The 16413-nt window shown below is 48.7% G+C and overlaps 1 protein-coding gene across 1 annotated transcript in view; it reads left to right on the forward strand.

Annotated features, from left to right (window-relative positions):
- The window catches only part of LOC147603843 (histone acetyltransferase HAC1-like), a 149744-nt gene that overhangs the window by 82789 nt on the left and 50542 nt on the right, over window positions 1-16413 (forward strand). The window contains exon 11 of the mRNA XM_086796331.1: window positions 748-826. Within this exon, the coding sequence (XP_086652457.1) occupies window positions 748-826 (79 nt within the window). The remainder of the gene's footprint in view (window positions 1-747; window positions 827-16413) is intronic.

Below are 16413 nucleotides of genomic sequence, written 5' to 3' on the forward strand. Positions count from 1 at the left end.
TAACTTGAGTGAAAAAAGGCCGAATTGAGTGCTAGGAAAAATTTTCTGATGTTGAGGCTAAATGGGAAAAAGAGGGGGAAGGCCCGAAAGCAAGGCCTGGCCGCAGGCCAAGGTAGGGCAGCAAGAAGGAAGAAGAGGTGGGCAGGGGGAAGAAGGCACAACAGATGGCAAGCAGCAGAGGGGGGATGCAGGTGGGCAGCAGAGGGGAGGAGGCGGGTGGATGAGGTGCAGGCAAGCAGAGGAGGGCGAGGGAAGGGCACAGCCCCAGCAGTCGGAGAGTACACAATTTTGAAAATACAGGAAAGGGCATGCAGCAAATCCTAGAGTTGGCTCTATCTTTGTCAGCTATTTCAGTTAGGAGGTTTACTTTCCACAAAACCCCACTCTCAACTTCTCATGGGTTACATGGACTACTTTTGGTCTCATGGACCCTTGAAAGTGTCTACGCTAATATATCCTTAATTCTTTTTCTTTATTTTTCAAGTTGTTCCTGAAAGGAGGTTTGGAGTAACAAGACTAGCTATTGGTCAGTCTAGACACCACATGCCAGTCATCAAAGACGGAAGGAGACATTAGAAGGTTAAGGCTAAGGATCTGCATTGTTTAAGGTCAAGAATCTCTTAAAGATAATCATGCATGTGCTAGGTCAAACTGACGAGTATGAGCTTGCATTTACTTTGTAAGTGCGAACTGCAACTTGGATACCAGTTGCATTTCTACTGACCAAGATAAGTATTGGATTTCCAGGTGTTATGATGCAGAACAGAAGCTTGATGAGCGAGACAGGCACCCCATCAATAGCAAAGAGGCCCATCCTTTGTTTCCAGTAAGTGATTTTGGTGGCTTAGTTTGCTATGTAATTTTATAACGATGTGTCTTTTTATTTGTATAGCCGTATTGAAAAAAAGGTAGCATACTTAACATATTGATCCCCCAGCAGGACATGGAACAAAGATTAGTGGAAGACTTGTACAATTCACAAGCGCACAGATTCCTAAACTACTACTTTTTATATTGTATCACTGTTTATACAATGCTTGTCAAAGTGAGCCTAAACTGAATATGAAGAGAAAACTCAACTTTTCTACTGGGAATATCCATGTCCGGTCTGTATGAGGTCTAGTCAAATCTAGACGGATGATGCGGTTGATGTCCTGCCTTGAGAGATCAAGGGAGGGGTAGTCCAAGCTGTACTCACAGGGGGCGGGGGGTTGGGGAGGGCATATCCTTGGTCTCATAGATCCTGTCCCGTCATGTGGGCGTCTCTCTGTTATGATGACCCGATCATCACGATAGACAGCCCAATTATTTCCTTTCTTTGAGTAATGTGTATCATTCCAGCCTTCCTTTGCTCCACTTGCAAAGGGGTGAGGTAATCCCCAATCTGTTTGGCCATAAAAGCGAGAAAAGCACCCTGAATTTAAACAAAAAAGGCCTCTCCTAGGTCATGTCTTTCCCTGCTCACCACACATCAATGAATGGCATGCCATTCATGCCCATCTGGCTATTGTTCCCCATCTACTTTAAGGGAAGCTCAGGGGACACCAATCACTCGTACATTATATGCAGGAAATTGTCGGTGTTAGGAGATTGTCTTTTTTTTTTCTCTTCCAATGTTGATATGATGGCATTTTGGTCTACTTTTGGGCATTATTTACGTGCTGACTGTTATGTTGCCCTTCTTAGTCCTTCTACCCATCGAGTGGTTGCTTCAATATCTATCTTGAGGCCTGCATTTTTTCTCCTGCCTTGTTCTAGGTCTTTTTGAAGCTTAACACTGGCATCTTTGAGCTCCTTTACCTTCAGGGCCGGGGCTGGGTGTGCTGATATTTTTGTTGGGGTAAAGGCATAATGCCCACCCTTATAGTGTGTACAAGCCCATAAGTTATAGTACATAGTACACTTGGTACTTTTAATGTACTAAGTGCACTATGTGTACTAGTGCAATATACATGTGTGATAGGGGAGTCACACACTCATGCTATTGATGAGTTGACTTATCCCCACAACTCTCTCTCTCTCTCTCTCCCTTGTTCTTCTCTGTGTATGTCTCCCACATGAATTAACCTAACCCTAATTCTCGTCTCTCCCACACAACTGGTATCAGAGCCAGTCTGCAGCTCTCTGCATGTGCAGTATACTTCCAACATGATGGTGGAGCTAGGCACCTACAGCTGTCTGTGTTGAACGTAGGAAAGCGTAGCTCTTCTCTCTTTGCAACTTACGTAGGCTTGCAGCAAGGCGCCTGGCCACATAAAGCGTTCAAGCGCTACTAAGCGAAGCAGGCACACATGAGCGAAGGTAGCCAACAGCCAATTAAACCAGGAGCGTACACAAGGCGTGAGTAAGCGAGTCAGAGGTCCAGTCGGCTGCAACGCCTATGTGGTAGTGATCCGCGTAAGTAGGCGAATACACAAGGCGTGGTGGTCAGGCGAATACACAAGGCGTAAGTAAGCGAATCGTAGGCCCTTCGCTCCTCGTCACCTTCCCCACGGCGATTCAACTCGTGCCCGACTACAATGCGATTCAAATCGTAGGCCCTTCCCTTCCTCGTCATTGAGTTCGACACCTGCATGGGCCACCTCCAGAAACTCCTCTCGGTCGCAATTGGGAGGCAAGTTCCATAGCTTGAGCTTGGTCGCCTTCAGCAATTCAACCAGAGCTCCTCAGCTATTGCCTACCTGCACAACAAGCAGCATCATCATCACCCCTTTTCCTGCAACAACAAAACCCGCCTGCAAATCAGAGAAAAAATCAAAAAATTACAAGGTATTTTCCTCAAATTTTTTTTGGGATTTGCAATTGAGCAAGTACAATCAACAATTGAGCAGGTACAGGTGCCCAATTGCTCAATTTTTGAGCAAAATTGGCAAAATTGGGTGACATTGGTCACAATCAGGATCAATTTGCAGGAAGTTGGTCACAATCAGGATCAATTTGCAGGAAATTGGATGTCGAAATTTGGGGCTTTTGATGTAATTGTGTAATTAAGCACTCATACATGCTGTATGATGTGAGAAATTGCACATTTGGGCAAAATTTACAGCAAATTGCAGTGCAAATCAAGGGGCTTTTGTGCCGATTTGGTTGATTTGCATGCAGGCACTCGCAGTTGATGCTTTGGGCAATGTGTTGATGCCTTACAAGCACTCAATGTGCCTGTAATTCAAAGGGCTTTCATTATTTGGATGTATATGTGGCCAGGGGGAAGCATCGTGAACACTCTGGATGCCTTCATGTGCGTCAATGTACCATGTATGATCAGAAATTGATCTTAAATCAAGGGGCTTTTCAAGTTTGTATGCTTGTTGAGCTTGGCAAAGCAGCAGGCAAGACATTTATGCCTTGAATCCTCAAAAATCAGCTTGCAGTCAAGGGGCTTTTGCCCAATTTCTGTTCGGGACTGTTGTATGCAGTGTACGGGACTGTAAAAGTCTGATTTTCACTCATTTGGACAGCCAGGAGAGCATTTATTGCTACTGTACCTGCTGGTACAGATTTGGTACAGCTTTGTACAAGTTTTGGCATGGCTCTACACTGTTTTGAGTGACCAAAAGGTTCAATTTCAGTTGCTGTACTTGCCGGTACAGGTTTGGTACATCATTGGTGAGCACTTGGTACTGCTGTACAGTACTTTGGAAGGGCAACAGAGCACATTTAAGGTGCTGTCCAAAATCTGCAGCAACCAGATTTTGGTGATTTCATCGCATAAAGTGGGAGAAAAGTTGCATTCTTGCTTCCGCAGTGGGAGATAAAGCTTGGGAGAAAAACTGTGAGCACTTTGTGTGCTTTTGGTGCAGTGTTTGCACATTTTGCAGGGAGTCAGGCATTGACAGGTTGCATTTTGCTATGGCAACCACAGGTGAGAGCTCTTCATTGCTTCACATCAAGAAGCTTGAAGGCTCGCATAATTATGATATTTGGCAAACCCAGTGCTACAATGTGTTGCTCCAGAAAAAGCAGCACAAGCCTATCAAAGAAAGGGGTGTGATGCCCGCTTCTCTTACTGCTGAAGAGTGGGAAGATATGGATGAGCTGGCAAGATCTACTATCATGTTGTCTGTGTCAGACTCATTACTTTTCAGCATTCGTGAAGAGAAGACAGCTTGGGGAATGTGGCAGAGATTGCAGGACTTGTATGCCCAACAAAGTGCCTGAAGCAAAGTGTATTGGTTGAAGAAACTCATAGGTCTTCAGATGAAGGAAGGGGCGTCTATGACAGCCCATCTAAATGAGTTTAATGGTATTGTCAGCCAGGTCATTAATCAAAAATTGGCAATGGACGATGAGTTCAAAGCCACTTTTTTGTTATGCACTTTGCTAGAGAGTTGGGACACATTCAGGACAGCCACTAGCAATTCGAATGCTATGCTATCATATGCAGATGTTGAGGGTGCTCTTCTTCAAGAAGAGATGAACAGGAAGAACAACTCTGTTGGAAAGTCCAATGCAATGAATGCACGTGGGAGATCCCAGCAAAGGGGAAAAAGCCAAGAAAGGGGAAGGAGCAAGTCTCGCTCCAAAAAGGATTTGGAATGCCATTATTGTGGCAAGAAGGGACACATTAAAAAGCAGCTTCAGTGGTGGCCAGAGCAGCTGGGCTACCTTCGGTCAGAGTGTTGGTATCTGACATCTCCTCCCTTCCTAAGGTCATTCAGCTACCTAGGATAGGGGGGGGGTGGATAGATCAGAGAGTGGAGTTCTCGGGGCTCCCGAACCAGTGCTTCATTTGCAGGCAGGTCGGTCATTTGGCCAAGGCCTGCCCTCGCAGGAGACCTCGGCCCTCACCACAGCAGCAGGCCACGGATGGCCCGCCCACAGATTCGGCTCGGCAGGCTGCCTCAGGGACACCTGCTCAGGCCACAGAGACCTCGGAGTGGCAGCCTGGACAGGGGCGCCGTCGAGGGAGACAGCCACAGCAGCACGCCCAGGTACCGCTGCAGCAGCAGCCACAGTCTCAGCCTCACTGGGTTCCCGTGAGGAACAGATTTGCTCCCCTTCAGGAGGAGACCCCTGCAGCGACCGAGGACCAGGAGATGCCAGCTCCCCCTCCTTCACCTCCCCCACACCCATCCCCTCCCACCGCCTCGCTTCCACCATCGCCTCCTCCCGCCCCCGCTCCGGTCTCGGCAGCGGCTCCCTCTCCTCCTCCCTCGCCTCCCCCTCCTCCCCCTCCGCCCGCCTCGCCTTCCCGGGAGGTCCTGGCAGCTCCCTGGCGCTCACCTGCAGTCCGGAGGGCGCTGAGCACTGACCTCGCTCGAGCATCACAGAGGAGACCTATGCCGATTAGGGCCTCACGGATTTCATCTATCCGCAGTCGGCTGAGTCGCCTCGGCATTAGACAGCGCTCGGCGGCGTTTGATTATACCTTCACACGGCTTTTTGGAGCAGAGGGCCCCCATGAGCCAGCACCCATCCGAGTGCATGTAGTGATACCTCCGGCCCGCGGGGAGGAGGCACTAGACTCAGCGGTGGCCTTCTCGTTCCCTCTATGTGGACCTTGTGACCGGGAGTGGACTCTAGAGCTCGCTCTCAGCACGTTGAAGACTCAGGCAGTTGAGTTTTCTCATCACATGAGCGATTTGGAGGTTACAGATGTGCTAGGCCGACTTTGGGAGTTGGCTCATTTTGTCTTGGATCCCGGGGGTGTGGATACATCCGGGATTCGGCATTTGGTCGTGCGCATAGTTGCAGATTTGGCACGCGACCCAGGATATGTGAGTATTCATGAGGTTACTATGTCAGAGCAGGAGGCAGTCGCCATGGGTCACAGCCACTGGCGCCTGATCCGGGATTCTTGCAGTACACCGGGTGGGCAGACTCGCAGCCGTTCGGATGGGGACTACTCTCCATCCAAGCCGCTTGCGAAGGCCCGCCGCACGGCTGAGACAGCATCCACCTCAGTAGGACATCCATGAGGATCATCTCATGGAATGTACAGGGCCTTGGCGGAGCACACTTTATACGCTATCGAGGCTGCTTGAGGCAGGAGCTACAGAGATGCCTGGTTGGTGGCAGCATTGACATTCTGATGATGCAGGAGCACCACTTGGGTGAGAGCAGGATCCGGAGATATGGTTCGGTGATGCCTGGTAGATGGGACACTTTCTGGTCTGCAGGGTTTGGTCCTTTGGGTGGACAGGGAGGAGTATGCATGGTTATTGCAGATGCATGGCGGCAGGCCATTGTGGATCGAGGGATCATTGTGCCTGGTAGAGCACAGTATGTCATTCTGAGGATGCATGATGAGCTATTGGGTGTGCTCAACATCTATGCGCCCAATCATGCTAGTGCCAGAGCAGAGTTCTGGACTCAGGTTACAGATGCATTGCCAGAGGCCGCACATTGGTGTGTTGGGGGAGACTTCAACATGCTTGAGGACCCGGCAGATAGGGTGGGAGGCAGTCATGTTACAATGCACGGCACGGAGCTTGCAGCTTGGGACCGGTTTTGTATGACACTGAGGATCACTGATGCATGGCAGCATGGGGCTTTCTCCCGGTCTCAGGACAGTCTTAGTTTCTCTCGATCGGATCGCCGGCAGGGAGGGACTAATCTATCTCGGATTGATCGCTTTTATGTGGGCGATTGGTTGGGGGAGCGAGGGGGCTCTGTCGGCATTCTTGCTGGCACCTCATTTTCAGATCATGCGCCAGTTATACTGACTTTGGAGGAGGGGACACGGGAGCCCAGCTTGCAGTTGAGGATCCCAGAGAGGGTACTTGCAGACCCCAGTCTCGCTGAGGACATTGAGAGGATCTGGCATGATAGTCAGTGCTCTGACCAGGATGCAGCGGGCCAGTGTGCCCAGGGACTCATTGATCTTAGCTTTTTTCTACACGCTGCAGCTTTGACACGACTGGGAGAGATTCGCGAGCGGGAGCAACGGCTGAGACGCAGCCTTGCTTCGCTACAGCGCCTTCAGGAGCAGCAGCCTGCATGTGTGTGGGTGGCGTCCCAGCTGAGCGAGGCACGCCAGGAGGTTAGAGAGGCAGAGGAGCAGAGACATGAGTTTTACTATCGTCGTCAGGCCTCTCAGTGGACGCAGCTTGGTGATAGAGTGACTGGGGAGTTTTTTGAGATCACTGGACCCCGTCATGCGCGAGTAGGGGTTCGCCAGCTTGGTAGACCGGATGGATCGATAGCTACTGAGCTCGGGGAGATCAGAGCCATTGCCACTGCTTTTTATCGTGACTTGCTTTCAGCGGAGCCAGCCACTGAGGATCGAGATGTATGCAGACAGACTGTGTGGGCCCATGTGCAGAGGAGGGTCACAGACCATATGCGCACAGTTCTAGGTGCGCCTCTATCAGAGATTGAGCTTGCCGAGGCCTTGAGGGTCCTGCCGCGACATAGTTGCCCAGGGGAGGACGGACTGACGCCGGCCTTTTTTATGCGCTATTGGGACCTTTTGGGGCCAGGCCTCCGCAGGGGCTTTCAGCATGTTTTGGACACTGGGGTGATGCCGCAGAGCTTTTCAGAGGGTTTGATCTATCTTATCCCCAAGGGGGAGGGAGTATCGGATGACATTCGGCATTGGAGGCCTATTACGATCCTCAATACTGTATACAAGGTCTTGGCAAAGGCCTTGAGTTTGAGGATCCAGCCCTTCCTGGGGGAGTTGATTCATGCTACTCAGACAGGATTTGTCAAGGAGCGCAGTATCCTTGACAACATCTTTACTTTCTGGGAGGCGACGGCCCGAGCTAGGTTTCTTGGCGAGGACTTGGTCGTGATGCTTCTCGATTTTGAGAAGGCATACGATAGAGTTGATTGGGGATTCTTAGAGGGCACTATGCTACGCCTGGGCTTTGAGCCAGGATGGATCAGAGGGGTGGCAGCTTTGTACTCCACAGCTCGCAGCCAGGTGCTGATTGCAGGAGGTCGGGGGCCGAGTTTTGAGCTGACCAGATCAGTCCGTCAGGGGTGTCCTCTCGCCCCTTTCCTTTTTCTCTTCTTTGCGGAGGCTATGAGTATGTATTTGACGGCAGAGGAGGTTGGTTGAGAGGACTTCAGCTCCCAGTCCGGGGAGAGGATTTGCTTGATGCTGAGTTTGCAGACGACACGGGCTTATTTTTGCATGGCCAAGAGGCCAATCTTATTCGGGCAGAGCAGTCGCTCCAGGTTTTTAGTGCAGCTTCGGGAGCATTGATCAATTGGCGCAAGACAGTGGCCTTTTGGATCAGTAGTGCTCCCACTCCGGCATGGAGTCCGGACCCCGGTTTTAGATGGATTCCTCCTGGCACAGCAGTGCGGTATTTGGGATGCCAGATTGGCCTCGATTTGTCACCTGAGCAGCAGATTGCCCCGCTTCTTCTGAGCATTCGGAAGAAGCTATTGTATTGGAGTACAGCTCGACTATCCTTGGCTGGGAGGGTGGTGGTGGCAAATCAGGTGCTGTTAGCGACTATGTGGTACATTACGTCTTGCTGGATTTTCTCGAGCTCTTGCATCAGCCAGGTACAGAGGCTGATCAGGAACTTTCTGTGGTCTGGGCGGGACGGTCAGCCAGCTCGGGCAAAGGTTGCATGGGCAGTTATTACACTTCCGCTGGCTCAGGGCGGTTTGGGCATTATAGATCCAGTCGATCAGAGTAGAGCCTTATTGGGGAAGCTTATTGTTCGGGGGTTGCTTCCAGGCGCTGAGCCTTGGAAAGAGCTCCTCTTGCAGCGACTGCAGGCCCGGGCGCCTCCTGCAGGGGGTACTTGGGCACCAGAGATTCGCTGGATATTCATAGAGATGAGGAGGACAGGCCTCAGTAGAGGATGGGAGGACAGATTTGCTTTGAGTATCCTGAGAGCTTGGGAGCTGCTGAGACCGGGGCTCTCTCAGCGGCCTCCGTCTTGTGTTGAGGAGCGGGCCAGGCAGCCGCTCATCTGGAGCCCAGCGGTTCGTACAGAGCAGGGTCATATGCTGGGTTCTCGGCCTCGTCTAGCCTGGGGACCTTTAGCGGCAGGCCCAGCTCGTAGTTTTGGAGACTGGCAGGCTTTCTGCAGTCTACCAGAGGAGACCCAGGTGGAGAGGCTGAGTCACTTCAGAGGGGGGTTGATTATGAGGGATGATATTCAGGAGGCACTTACAGAGGAGTGGTTCACACCTCTCGAGCCAGTGGCCCCACGGTGGATGGGTGCCTTCACACAGTTGGAGATCCTGATTGCTGTTAGAGCTAGCACTGAGGATGGCAGATGCCTCTATTATGAGATTCAGGATGAGGGCCGACTCCAGAGAGTGGAGGTGGAGTCGCCTTTGGTTGCAGAGTGCACCTTTCAGAGGATTCGGGTAGTGGCTGCCGCTTCTCGGAAGTGGCATATTGACCCCGACCCTGCTGACGTGCTCCCGGATTGGCGTATATGGGCATATGCAGCGCGCCCCTTGGCCCGGCTACAGTGGGACCCCGGAGAGTACGAGTGGCATGATCCTTATGCATCCCTTGAGGCCACGGAGATCACATTTTTCCAGTATACTGTTCGGCTGGGACGGCATATTTTGACGGCGAGGAGGACGGTTTCTCCAGCGGCAGCGGGGCATTGGCGATTGCAGGGACTATCACAGGAGTTCCTGGAGGATTTCTGGGCTAGGCTCTGGGCTAGTCGACAGGCCCGCAGGATCTCGGCTTTTCAGTGGCTGGTCGCCCACAGGGGCTCAGCAGTTGGCACTTCGCTTGTTTACAGCGGTCTTCCGGCGGCCTGCGTCCGATGCGGCCACCCTATGGAGACACAGAGACATTGCCTTTGGGACTGCCCTCAGGCACAGCAGATTTGGCTGCGGATGCTGTGTATTCTAGCCCCCCTCTCTCCAGAGGGTATGTTTACGTGGGGTGCCGCTGCTTGGTCGACTTCGTCAGGGCCTGCTATGGGCTATGAGATGGAGCAGGGCAGTCAGGCCATCAGATTTATTAGGGGCCAGCCTCGCCTGGTTCCGGCACCGGATTTCTCGTCCGCCAGCTGGACACAGGAGAGGGATTTACGATGGGAGCTCCTCAGCAGCCTCACCATCTGGTTCACCTGGAGGGCCCGGTGCTTCACGGCCTTTGAGGGGAGATTAGAGCCACCAGCAGAGACTGTTCGGGGGATTTGGCAGGAGTTGATCCACACCCTGCGAGGACAGTACGACCGCATCCGGGGAGACTCGGATGAGGCGATTTTACGGCGCCAGGCCTTTCATACCACTTGGCGCTGCGGCCCGTTCTACACCCTACACACGGGATCCCCCCGTTGGCACTACAGGCCACCTGTTTGGCTCTTTCCCCCCCCCATTGTATGATTTAGCCGCTCAGTCCTTTAGACTGATGCTTGTATTTTGCAGCACCTAGGGAGAGTCTCCCGGGCTGCCATGATGTATTCACTGCTCTTCTCTCTGTTAGGAGCAGGAGAGATCTCTTTTGTAGCCCTACGGGCGTTTTTTACATAACTAATGAAAGGATCTTTTCTCGGAAAAAAAAAATTAAAAAGCAATGCTACAAATGGAAAAATGATCAAAAAGAAAAGGGAAAAGGCAAAGACAAAGAGAAGGATGAAGCCAAAGATGTAAAGCCAAAGGGCAAAAGTGGAGTCAAGATTGAAGAAATCAATGTGTCACATGATGCAGGTGGCAGTGAGGATGAGGTCCTCTTTACTTCTTCACTTGATGCCCATTCACTTCTTACAGGTGGTCATGGTATGCACTCATGGATCATTGATTCAGGTGCCTCCTTTCATGTCACAGGTTGCAGAGACTTGTTTGTTAGGTATACTGCTGGCAATGAAGGAGTGGTTTATTTGGGTGATAACCATGCATGCAAAATTCTTGGCAGAGGTGATGTGAGGCTTGTGTTTTCAGATGGCTCACAGCTTATGCTCCATGATGTCAGGCATGTGCCTGAGATCAAGAAGAATCTGCTTTCTACTGGACAGCTTGATGATGCTGATTATGTTACCACATTTGGTCGTGGAAAGTGGAAAATTAGTAAGGGCTCACTGGTTGTTGCTAGAGGCTCTAAGGTGGACACTCTTTATTTCATGCATGCAGGTGTTTGTCACCATGCTAATGTAAATGCAACCGAGCTGCCGGAAATCTCTATGTGGCATAGCCGGTTGGGACACATGAGTGTCAAAGGAATGGAGCAATTGTCTCGTTTGGGTTACTCGCCTTCTCTAAAGTTTTCAAGTTTTCAGTTTTGTGAGCATTGCATATATGGTAGGCAACTACAATGCCCCCACAAGAAAGCTCTTGGACAGAAAGATGCTCAGTTAGAGCTTGTGCATACAGATGTATGTGAGATGCCTCAGCTTTCTTTGGGAGGGGCAAAATATTTTGTCATTTATAGATGATGCCACACGCAAGGTGTGGGTTTATCCTCTTCGTCTGAAGAGTGATACATTCTCAGTGTTTAAGAAGTTTGTTGCTCTTGTTGAGAATCAAACTGGCAAAACACTGAAGGCTTTGCGTTCCGACAATGGTGGAGAGTATATGTCCAAACAGTTTCAGGACTTTTGTGATGCTAAAGGCATCAAGAGGGAGCTCTCTACTCCTTATGATCCTCCACAAAACGGGACAGCAGAGAGGATGAACAGGACCATACAGGAGAAGGTCCGTTCTATGTTGTCACATGCTGCATTACCTCATGGTTTTTGGGCTGAAGCTGTTATGACAGCCGTTCACCTTATAAACAGGTCACCTAACACGAGGCTTGGTGGGAAAGTGCCAGAAGAAGTATGGACAGGGAAGCCTCCGTCATACAAGCACTTGAGAGTGTTTGGTTGCGTTGCGTACGTGCACATACGCAGGGAAATGCGCACCAAACTTGATCCTAAGTCTCACAAATGCATATTCCTAGGATATGGTGACAGAGGTGAAATGGGGTATAGACTTTGGGATCCCGTGAATAGAAAGATTATACGCAGCAATGATGTCATCTTTGATGAAACATGCATGTATAAGGAGCCTGCAAGGCAACAGGAGCCTGGCAGAGTCATCTTTGATGATGATGGACATCATGGACAACAACAAAGGGCTGTAAATCAGCCATTACAGCAGGAAAACTAGCCCTTAAATGGTGCTGAAAATGGTCCAAATGGACAGCCAGAGATGGCAGAAGATATCCCTATGGATATACCACTGTTAGAGGAATTACCGGGCATGATTTTTCAGCCTTATGGCATGGAACAGGAGCCACCAATGGGTGATATGCAGGCTGGACAGCAACCTGCAAATGATGGTCATTGGGTACGGAGGTCCACAAGACCCTCCAGAGCACCTGACAGGTTTGTTCCAGGGGTTGACTACTTGATGCTCACTGACTGTGGGGAGCCCTCATGTTATAAAGAGGCTTTACAGAGGGCAGACAAGGCTCTATGGGAGCGTGCCATGAAGTCAGAGATGGATTCTCTCCATAAAAATGGAACATGGAAGTTGGTGCCTTTGCCTGCAGGCAAGAAGGTTTTGCCATGCAAATGGGTATACAGGCTCAAAGTTGCACCAGATGCAAAGCCAAGATACAAAGCCAGGTTAGTGGCTAAGGGCTTCAAGCAGGAATATGGTGTGGACTTTGATGAAATCTTCTCTCCAGTGGTCAAAATGACCACACCTAGAGCTGTGTTAGCCTTGGTTGCACATAATGATCTGGACTTGATTCAGATGGATGTGAAGACAGCTTTTCTTCACGGTGATCTCCATGAGGAGATATATATGCAGCAGCCAGAGGGTTATGCAGTGAGTGGAAAGGAGAAGCTTGTATGCAAGCTGAAAAAGAGTCTTTATGGGCTCAAACAGGCACCAAGGGAATGGTATCATAAATTTGATACATTCATGAAATCTCAGAAATTCAGGAGAAGTGACAGAGATCACTGCTTGTACACCAAGAAAGCTTTGGATGGCAGTCTATTGATCCTCATCTTGTATGTTGATGATATGTTGATTGCCGGGAAATCTCGTAAGGAGATGGATACCTTGAAGCAGAGGCTGCATCAAACCTTTGATATGAAGGATTTGGGTGACGCAAATCACATCTTGGGTATGCGGATACTTCGGGACAGAAATCAGCATGTGTTGTATTTGTTTCAGAAGGAATACATTGGCAAAGTCTTGCAGAGGTTCAATATGGACGGGGGGAAGAAGACTAGTACTCCTTTGCCTCCATATGTGAAACTCAGTGCTATGGACAGCCCACAGTCAGATAGAGAGAGGGCTGATATGGCCAAGATTCCGTATGCTTCAGCTTGTGGCAGTCTCATGTATGCCATGGTTGCTACTAGGCCGGACATTGCATTTGCAGTGGGAGTGGTTTCTAGATACATGGCCAACCCTGGCAAGAAGCATTGGGAAGCAGTGAAAGGTGTCATGAGATACCTGAAGGGCACACAGGATTTGTGCATTTGTTTTGGCAAACAGGATGCATTAGTGCATGGTTACACGGATTCGGATTATGCCGGTCATCCAGATAACCGGAAGTCTACTACCGGTTATGTGTTTACATTCACAGGAGGTGCTGTGTCATGGATATCCAGGATGCAGAAGTGCACTGCCTTATCTACTACAGAGGCCGAGTATATTGCAGCCACAGAGGCTTGCAAGGAGGCATTATGGCTATCTCGGTTAGTGGTTGATTTGGGCTATACAGGGGATATTCCATTGTTGCATTGTGACAGTCAGAGTGCCATCCAGTTGGCAAAGAACCCTGTTTTTCATGCAAAGACGAAGCATGTGGATGTGAAGTATCACTTCATCAGAGAGGTGATAGAGAACAAGCAAATTCAGCTTGTTAAGATTCATACGGATGACAACCCGGCTGATCTGTTGACAAAGAGTTTGCCTCCGGAGCGGTTTGCTCATTGCAGACACTTGATGGGCATTGGATGAGGCCAGTTTCAGCCTTGATATGGCCTTGTATATTATCATGTACATGCTGATTTTTTCTTTTCCTTTACTTAAGGGCACTTTGCCTTTAAGTGGGAGGTTGTTGGGGTAAAGGCATAATGCCCACCCTTATAGTGTGTACAAGCCCATAAGTTATAGTACATAGTACACTTAGTACTTTTAATGTACTAAGTGCACTATGTGTACTAGTGCAATATACATGTGTGATAGGGGAGTCACACACTCATGCTATTGATGAGTTGACTTATCCCCACAACTCTCTCTCTCTCTCTCTCCCTTGTTCTTCTCTGTGTATGTCTCCCACATGAATTAACCTAACCCTAATTCTCGTCTCTCCCACACAATTTTCCCATCTTCCCTTTCATTCTCCGTAATAGAGGCCTGAAACTTAGTAAACTCCTTCTAGAGGATCCCTAGCTCGAGTGTCCATGCAGCCCTACACAATGCTGTGATTTCTTCCACATGTTTCTGAACTTTTTAAGGCCTGCAATTTCCTTCTCTTGTTGGAGGAAAACGTTCTTGATTGGGACCAAGCTTTCCGTATCATTGGAGAGAGAGAGAGAGAGAGAGAGAGAGAGAGAGATAGAGAGAGAGATATTTTAAGCGTCTACTAAAGACCCAATGGGCCTGTGAGACCAAAGTGATACAATAATGTCCATGGCATATCTCATCATTGGAGAGAAATGAAATGAAATGAAATGTTATATTAACGTCTTCAAAAGGCCATAATAACCTATGAGACCAAAAGTTACATCATGGTGGATCTGATACAATGTCTGGATAAAAAACCCAGAAAATGAAAAATAAAGATGATACTACTGGCACCTAGAAAATGAAACTGGAAATGGAAGGTAAACAGACATTTACATCAACACAAATCCTTGCACGTCATCAAGTATTGTTCATACAATGCATTTGAGCTATCTTGGTGCTATAGTTTATTATACTTGTAGGTACGGATTTACTATGGGACGACTGTCTCTCATTTACACAAATCACCACAATCTTTCCCTTCACTACGGGACGGCTGTCCCTCATGTGCATAATCACCACGGGATGCATGAGATACATTTTCACCATAGTGATCATCATTTGCATGAGTTCCATGGTGTACATCATCGACGACCTGTTCTCCATGGGCTTGCCTTCTTGAGTATACACTCACTCTGCCACAAAGTTGCTTGTGCCTCATAGACACTACATAAATCTGGATCATCCTCTAGTATAGGAGGTGTACTCGAGGATGCCCCTCCATATATTGGATTATTCTCTGGTGGTGGAGCTATATCTATAAAAATGAAGACCGTTAGGATTGTATGGCTTGCCATAGTGTGTAAAAGCACTAATAGTTAGTGTATGCAAGATAGGATTGTCTTCTACACAGAAAGGAGCAAGATCCTAGGCTTTGATACCAATGATAATAACCCCAAGTAGGGCTGAGCACAATCTTGTCACACACTTAAACTATTATTACTACTAAACAATGATGAAATGGCACAAATCAAATGAGATAGCAATGCTGAAATTTAAATGACACTGCAATAAGGCCAGAAAGGGCCGACCCCCCTTGTAACTTGATTGTATTACCAAGGTAGATTACATACAAGCTTCATGGGCAATGCTTGCCAGATTTCCAATGACATCCATGCATATGAAAACATCTTCAAACAAGTTGTGTCGTTGAAGAGGTTGAATCCACAGCTTCTTTCGAAGAAGAATCTCACTCCCTGATCCCTAGTGTCCTGCCATGAGCGGCTATGCTCCACTAGCAGCCATGCATATGAAAACATCTTCAAACAAGTTGTGTCGTTGAAGAGGTTGAATCCACAGCTTCTTTCGAAGAAGAATCTCACTCCCTGATCCCTAGTGTCCTGCCACGAGCGGCTATGCTCCACTAGCACCCATACACATGCAAATGTGTGTGCTAGGCCGAGACATAGGAGAGTCGAAGTAGTAATAAAAGAATTCTCCATTGTAGTCCTGGCTGAAATTAGGGTTTCAGCTGAATTAGGGTTTTTGCAAATTAGGGTTTTAGCTGAATTGAAGGTTTCTACAACACTAGGATTGTGAAATTGGGGTTTTTGCAAAAGTTAGGGTTTCAGAATTCAATAGCACCATATGTAGAGATAAGCATAAAAAAGGTTGAATATCTTGTTTTTGTTGAGAAAATTTTAGAAAATTAGGATTTTTGCAAAATTAGGGTTTCAAATAGGTGCCCATCTAACGAGAGAAAGAGAGGAAGAGAGGATAAGCCTTGGCCCAATTTTGGCAAAAGATTATCATTGGGCCACCTCCCAAGCGCCCATAACTCTTCCAAGAGTGGGAGGGTGGCCAAGTCTTGGCCATGCGCTCAAACCCATGTCCATGTCCAAACTCACTTATAAGATGTTTGCCCGTACTTTAATGAAGTGTGAACGAAAGTCACTTATAACTTCCTCGCCCACACTTAAATGAGGTGTGGACCTGCAAAACAACAAATTTAGCCATGACTCTTAAATGAAGAAACATAGAGTTTAGAGGCACACCTACCACCTGTCTGCAGCCCACAAGCTAGGTCAG

Source organism: Cibotium barometz, chromosome 63 (genome assembly GCF_041138505.1).
Source record: "Cibotium barometz isolate CiBa-2024 chromosome 63, ASM4113850v1, whole genome shotgun sequence".
Lineage (NCBI taxonomy): Eukaryota > Viridiplantae > Streptophyta > Polypodiopsida > Cyatheales > Cibotiaceae > Cibotium > Cibotium barometz.